This window comes from Oryzias melastigma, linkage group LG19 (assembly GCF_002922805.2).
Source record: "Oryzias melastigma strain HK-1 linkage group LG19, ASM292280v2, whole genome shotgun sequence".
In the NCBI taxonomy this organism is placed as follows: Eukaryota; Metazoa; Chordata; class Actinopteri; order Beloniformes; family Adrianichthyidae; genus Oryzias; species Oryzias melastigma.
In genome coordinates, this window is record NC_050530.1 from 6152614 (window position 1) to 6160470 (window position 7857).

The 7857-nt window shown below is 40.2% G+C and overlaps 1 protein-coding gene across 3 annotated transcripts in view; it reads left to right on the plus strand.

Moving 5' to 3' along the window:
* Positions 1 to 7857, plus strand: part of LOC112154447 (dynamin binding protein) — a 51386-nt gene that overhangs the window by 18045 nt on the left and 25484 nt on the right. For all 3 annotated transcript variants that reach the window (XM_024285386.2, XM_024285387.2, XM_024285388.2), the window contains exons 3-4: positions 1759 to 1881; positions 4487 to 6412. In XM_024285386.2, the coding sequence (XP_024141154.1) occupies positions 1759 to 1881; positions 4487 to 6412 (2049 nt within the window). The remainder of the gene's footprint in view (positions 1 to 1758; positions 1882 to 4486; positions 6413 to 7857) is intronic.

A 7857-nucleotide genomic window follows, 5' to 3' on the forward strand; every position in this document is an offset into this window, starting at 1 on the left:
CATCTTGCCGAGCACAATTCCAATAAAGAATACACAGAAAAGAACATGCAAACTCCACACAGAAAGGTCCCAGCCGGGATTCGAACCGGGGCCTTCTCGCTGTGAGGCAAGAGCGCTAACCACTGCGCCACCGTGCAGCCCAGATGCTGAAATTTAAAGCTAAAATCACTGAAGCTGAAAGCCAGCTAAGATATTAGATAAAAGCCAAAGTTAGCCAAAACAGCTAGCATGTAGCTGAAATATTAGCTCAATTCCAAAACAGCCTAAAAAGCTAAAAAAAAAAAACCCAAAATTAGCCAAAACAGCTAGAGTGTAGCTGAAATGTTAGCTCCAAATTAGCCTAAGAAATCTGAAAAAAATTCTAAATTAGCCAAAACAGCTAGCATGTAGCTGGAATATTAGCTAAACTCCAAAATAGCCTAAAAAAACTTAAAAAAAATGCCCAAATAGTCCAAAAAGCTAGCATAATATTTCCACTTTACCACACTCTGACTCCATATAATATAAAGTAACGACTATTAAATTAGTTGTCGACTATTTTAATAGTCGATTAGTCGACCAATCGTGGCAGCGCTATTATAAACTGAGCAGAAATTCCTCTGCAGTGATGTAGAATTAAACTCATTATTGGGGTTAGAATGAATGCTGTGGTTATAGGGGTTATTTAGGACTCATTTAGTTTTGATCTTTATTTAAGTTAGACTAAGATGTAATTTTAAATATATTTCCTTTTTATAATCTGATCTCATTCATTTGTGTGTTAAAGATAAAAACTCTTTATTCTGTGGTTGTTGTCTGCATTTTTCTTACCTAATTTTTTATATAACCCACTGGAGGACACAGAGAATTCCGTGAAAGTTTTCCAGGGGTGGAGCAGAAAAGAGTTTTTTTGTTTATTCTCTCCAGATGCTTTTGTCTGGATTTACATCTGCAGAAAGAGCAGAACACATGCATGACATGCAGTAACGCAGAACCATCCATCCAGAGTTCACTATATCAACTTTTTCCCCTTAAATCTAATAATTTTATTCGTTATTTCAGACATTACACTTTTCAATGAACCCAGCCAACTTCTGACCTCATTTAAACTCCTCCTAGCAACACCAGCAAAACACCATGAAGCTAATAGTTTTACTCCAGAATAGTCTTCTTCATCCCGTTATCACATCATTTTTCCTTCTTTTAATAATTCATAGGAACTCTTAGAAGATAAAATTAAGAAATTCTTATTTTTTATGTTATTTTGCATTTATTGTTAAGGAAGGCATTCAAAAATAAATCCATGGATCCAATAAAAATCTTTTATTTTAATCGTATTAGTGTAAAACTCCATTACTTTACCAAGTTTCAGACATAAAAGTAGTAAAAATAAATAACATTTTTATTTCTACCTCTACTTGTTTGGGAGCTTTTGTTTATACATTTTAAATGAAGCAACTAAATAAAAGAAAAAAATATTTTTAACAATTTTCGTTAACTGGGTAAATATTTACTCCATATTTTTTGGAGTACAAGTCGCAGGTTTTTGCATTATTTGACCAGGAGTGCGGCTTATACTCAGGTGTGACTAAGGATGTATTCAAACTGAACATATTTGGTTCTCTTAAAGTGAACCAGAACTTTGATCAATACCCAGATTGTAGATTTTCATAGATATTATTTCATTTTGTTTTCTTTCAGGACACATGGTTTTGTTTATTTTTGTTTATCCCAATTATTGTTTATTTGTTGTGCTAATATAGCGATACTCTTGCCCAGGTCAGTTTCCCAGCACCTTTGTGGAGGAAGTCACCATTCCCAGCACCAAGCCTGGAGACAGACTGTATGTGTGCATCAATGACTTCAGCTCAGCACAGCCGGGACATCTGTCCCTGAAAAGAGGTAAAATCTACACTATAAACCGTTATACTCACCGACTAAAACTCAATTTCAGTGTCGGCGTTAACACTAACAAGTCATGTTCTCTCATTTAGCTTAATGCTACTTGATGATGTCAAAGTGTTCAGGTAAAATGGATGTTTTGTGTTGTTTTGTGTTATGTTGCACACCCTGACTTGACTGCCACACTTGATTGATGCTGTTTCCTCTATTTAAAAAGAAAAAACAAATCTCTTTAGTATTGAATTTGCTATTTTTGTATTTCCGACGACAAATATTGGATTTATTTTGTTTTTGCCCTCATAAATGCAGTTCAGGCCACAAAAATAATCCTAAATTGAACCTTTTAATTTAATAAGACCCACTCTAAAAATTGTTTTTCAACATATTTTTGTGGCTTTTCTCTCAAGATGAAGGAAATATATAAAGAAAATTAAGATTAAAATTGGATTTGTGAGTTTTTTTTATTAAAATAATCGTGAATCAGGACGTACAGTTTGAAAAAGAGTAATTCTGATGTAGTAAAACATGCTGGGCGGAGCTTAAGCTCCCTGCTTCACTCCATTCCGACGACTATAATGTCAGGTTTGGGGCTGTAAGCTAGTGGGAGAGCCTGTAAACTGACAACTCCTGGAAAACGTCCTAAAAAAACTGTAAAAGTTTTGGGATTCTTGCCTGAAAATGACAAAAATCATATGACCTCATGGAACGCTTTGAAAATAGCTTAAAAGATTATCAGAGTGGGTCTTTAAATGACAATTTTCTTAGTTTAAACTACTTTGCTCAAATTATGAAGTTGCATTTTTCTGGTTGTCCAGGTTGAGTTGGGTCTCCTGGTTTAGTGTTTCTCCTTTATTCACGAATTAAACATTTAATTTCAAATTTAAATGCTCGATTTGTATTTAATTAAACAGTGAATACTGCTTTATTAGCAGTTTCCTGGAAACACTCAAATCAGGATGTGATGCTATGACTTTTTTCACCACTAGGGGTCCTCAAAGGTTCAATTTAAAAGCAGTTTTTCCATCAGCTGATTTGTTTGATTTTAGAGTTTTTCCTATTATTTACAGTAATAGTTTGGCCTTTTCCTTTTGTTTTTTTAACCTTGTTAGATTTCTCCAGAGACACTTCATTTATTTAGTTGTCCTAATGTAGTTACCCGTCTGTGCCCCTGCAAAGAGTAAAAGTCTATTTTTGCTCTTTGACCAATGACAGTAAAGAAGGTTTACATGTAGAATGAGAAAATTAAGTCTGAAGTGTTAAAAAAGATTTTTTGTTTTCTGTGTTTCCATGGACTTCATGGCTCTCTGCACACCGGCAGACACAGGAAACGGGCCGTCCATTATTACTTGCCTTGGTTGTATTGGATGCGTTCCAGTTTTGGCTGCAGACACAATGGGAGGTGGAGCCGCAGATCTTTGGAATGTGACCCCCTTGACTTCTGACTGACTAGACAACATTCCTATTATCTGGTTTGCTCCAATTAAAATACAACCAATGTCAAAAATACAACCTGATAAATGTAAATAAAGTGGTCGTCACTGCTAATAAAAGAAAATTAATGTATTTTTATTGGCTCCACTTTTCAGACCTTTAGATGACAAATTGGTTAAATTTCTACAAATTTTACATATATAACTTATTTTTTCCCCTTTGGGAATATTTATTACAATTTATTAAACTCTAAATCAGGGGTCCCCTAACTACGGCCCGGGGGCCAGATCCGGCCCTCCTCCTCATTTTGCCCGGCCCCCCAAACAGTTTTAGCTAAATTAGACATTTTTCAATTTTCGAAGCTAATTTGGCATTTACCTAATATTTCAGCTACATTTTGGCTAATTTAGGCTTTTTTCAGTTTTTTAGCCTAATTTCGAGTTTAGCTAATATTTTAGCTTTTTTGGCTAATTTAGACATTTTTCCATTTTTTAAGGCTAACTTGGTATTTAGCTAATATTTCAGCTACATGCTAGATGTTTTGGCTAATTTAGGCTTTTTTCAGTTGTTTAAGCTTTGGAGTTTAGCTAATATTCCAACTTTATGCTAACTGTTGGCTAAATTAGACATTTTTCCATTTTTTTCTGGCTAATTTGGCATTTAGCTAATGGCTAATATTTGGGTTTGGCTAATATTTTAGCTTTATGCTAGCTGTTTTTGTGTTTTTGCCAAATTAGATATTTTTCCAGTTTTTTAGACTAATTTAGCATCTAGCAACTATTTCAGCAATATGCTAGCTGTTTTGGCTCATTTTGAAATTTTTTGTTTGTTTGTTTTTTAGGCTGATTTGGCACTTTGCAAATATTTAATCTAGCTTTCAGCTTCAGCGTTTTTAGCTATCAATTTAAGCATTTTCAGCTATTAATCTACTGCAGGTAATTCTATATAACTAGTTTTTAAAATGTTTTATTATTATTTTTTCTGTGAAGATTACAGAAATGAATTATTTAAAAAATTAAGCTATGTGTGGCTTTCTGGAAAACCATTCATCTTGTTACACTTTTTCAGCTAGCTCAGCCCCCCATCAGAGAGGGAAACAGTTATGTGGCCCTCACATGAACAAGTTTGGAGACCCTTCTGCTCTAAATGAAGTCGTCTCTGCTCCTTTGTTCAGGGGACGTGGTAGTTGGAGAATCCGGGGGGACCGCGGCTTTCGGGGAGTCCTGGCAACGCGGCAGCAACGCCTGGGGCATCCGCGGCCTCTTTCCCACGTCGTGTGTGACGGAGCTGAACCTGTCGTGCCGCTCCAGGCAGCTCTCCGAGCGCTCCGCTCAGGCCCAGGCCTTGGAGCTCCCCCCTTACGCCCTCGGCCAAGCTCGAGCGCTGATGAACCTCCACGCGCAGCTAAACGAGGAGCTGGACTTCCGTGAGGGGGACCTGATAATCATCACGGGTCTCCCTGAGGCCGGGTGGTTCGAGGGCGAGCTGGAGGGCCGCAGAGGCCACTTCCCGGAGGGATTCGTGGAGCTCCTGGGTCCCCTCCGATCTCCGCAGGAGCCTGCTGACTTCCAACAGTTCACCTCTGAAGACTCGGGAGTTGTTGAGGACAAGAGCGTGGAAGAGGAGGTTTTCTTAACCGAAGAGGAAGACCAAAAGGACATCTTCCTGGAGGAAGAGGAAGACGGCCTCTTCGGAGTGGCTCTGTATGAATTTCGGGCCATGGAGCCGGGAGAGCTGGACTTTGACGTGGGGGATCGCATTCGCATCGTAAACACTTTGGAGGATGGTTGGCTTGAGGGGGAGCTGCGAGGACAGCTGGGTATTTTCCCTCATCGGTTTGTCAGAATTGAGGACAACAGACAAAAAGTCGAAGAGGAAGCACATATCGAAGAAGAGAAGGAGGATCACTCCAGCTTTTTGTACCCCAACGGGTCCAATAGCGAACCGTATGATTACCACGAAGATCACACTGTGTGGAACTTGGACTATTTCGAGAGAACGAAAGAGCACGCCATCAAAAGTGACAGAGCAGAGAAAGATGGTCCTAACAGAAATATCAGTCAATCACATCAAAGAGTGGCCAAATCTACTCCTCCAGCCAGACCTAAACTCCCACCACGGCCTACCTTTAACGCACGCCACTCTAGACAACACCCCGGCTCAACCACAAAACTATCACAGCCTAAACGCACTCACAGCCTCACCCTCCCCAACTCTCAGTCTCACTGGTCGACAGACCATAGAGGTCATCAGAGGTCGTCAGCGGACAGACCCGCCAGCATCGGTCAGGCGTTGGTTAACATCGCCGAAGCCCACAGACAGCGGAGGCTAACTCGCAATGCTAGCGCGAGCAGCGCTGACGCAATACGTGGCGCCGATGGACCGAGGCGTTCACCGACGCGAAGCACCAACGGGATTCTACCAACTTCCATGGCCTTAGAAGTTCTGGCGAGCGCGGCCGGCGACCTGGAGGCCAAACTGTGCCAGCAGCTCTCGGAGTTTGAGAAAAGCTTGACGGCGCCGTTCAGCTCCTCCGCCGTAGACTTGAACCAGCAGTCGGCGGTATCACGCCACTTTTCTATAATGGATTACCGAGACGAAAGTGACATCTTTCGAGGTTCCTCTGCGTCCAAGATGTCGAACACTTCCGTGTATGAGAGACCCAGAACGCTGCGGCCTCCGCCTCCACGCCCCCAAACCCTGCGGACCCCAGTCCCAGCGGCGTGCAGACCCATGCGTCCCGCTCCGCGTCCTCCTCCTCCGAGACAGAATCCGACTCGTCCCGCCAGCAACCCAGTCCACTATAGTCCTGACGAACCGCAGGTCCTCGCCGAGGATCAGGAATCGGGCGACCTCGGAGACGCCAAGGAGCACGAAATCCAGATGGAGCTGGAGAGCGCTGAAGACGAAGTGACGCAGCGGCTGCAGGAGGTGGAGCGCGACATGGAGGAATACTCGCGCACCGCGGAGGAGCTCAGGGCCATGCTGGAGGAGGAGGAGGAGGATGAGGAGGCCCGCATGCAAGCCCTGGAAAATCTGGAGTTCTGCAACTGCACACTGGAGGCGCTGGCCCGAGAGCAGCAGCAGCTGCAGCTTCAAGGTAAGACCAAGACATAATAACGAGAATGTGACTGAAAAAGGGTTGGATTTAGTCAAAAGTTGCAGAAAAAACAGATGTAAGAGAAATCTTTTATCTTAATGAACAGACAAACATCAAAAAAGAAACACAAAAATGTAATTACAGATGTTTATGTGTTTCTGGGATACAAACACATAAAAATGTTTTTGCTTTAGTTGATGCCACGGTTGCTTCTTACTTCCTCCTAGGGACTGGGTACTGACTTACTGATTCCAAATCTAATTTTGAGGGCATTTAGAACGGAGACACTGATGCTTAACAGATTTACCTCTTGAGTGTTTTTTCCAGAACTCTCCGAGACACAACTTTCCCCCAAAGCAAAAGGATTTTCGAATTATTAAACAAAAAAAGTTAATGCTTACTTTCCGTAGTGAGCCAGTAGGTTGAGAAAAGATTAAACTCACAGCAGCATTTGTAACATAAACCTTAACAGTTGGTTAACAGATGCTAAACTTTTTGATTAAAATGAGGTAACTTATACATTAGCATAAATCTCATAAATTAACACAAATGTGCTAATATCTGTGGATTGTCTTAGATGTGTTGCCTTCAAGGCTCCTCTGTAATCCTAACTCGCGATTATGAGTGTAACTGTTGCTGTCATTCCAGATGACGTTTTTCATTTCTTAACGTCTTTGTTTTGGACTTTAAATAGTTTCATCAGAGATCTCCTCCTGTGTTTACAGCCTCACAGATCTCAGTCTCTACTGTGATAAAACCACTGTGTAATGTCACACTGTGAAGCGGATGCAAACAAAGATGATGTATAAACTTCACCAGAATAAACATAAAGGTTTTCATGTTTTACTGCATAACTAAAGCAGGAAAATCCACCTCCAGTTATTTACTGAACGGGCAGGTTGGAGCCTCCTATTGGAAAAGTACTGACGTGATTCACATGCGTCAGCTGCAACCAGCTGATCACTTGAATGGACTAATAGTTTGTTTTCCTTCCCTGAATCCATGTAAATAAACCAGGTATTATAATCGCAAAAGTGCTTTGAGGAGTGATGGACAAAAAAAAACAAAACACAAAAATGTCCAATCAATGATCCAATTTTGGTAAAACAACATTTAACTCTAAAAGGAGAAACTTTATTATATGTTTCATCAACTTTTTAAAAATGGAGAATATGTGATTTGTTGAAATTGTTAAAATTTGCTATTTTTTTTAAGCAAAAAAACAATTTAAATCCAATGGTACAGACTAGAGCTGCCACGATTAGTCGACTAATCGACTATTAAAATAGCCGACGAATAATTTAATAGTCGATTAATCGTTACTTTATATTATATGGAGTTTGTGTGTAGTAAAGTGGAAAATTAAATGCATTCTGCTAGCTTTTTGGACTATTTTGGCATTTATTAAGTTTTTTTTAGGCTATTTTTGAGTTTAGCTAGTATTT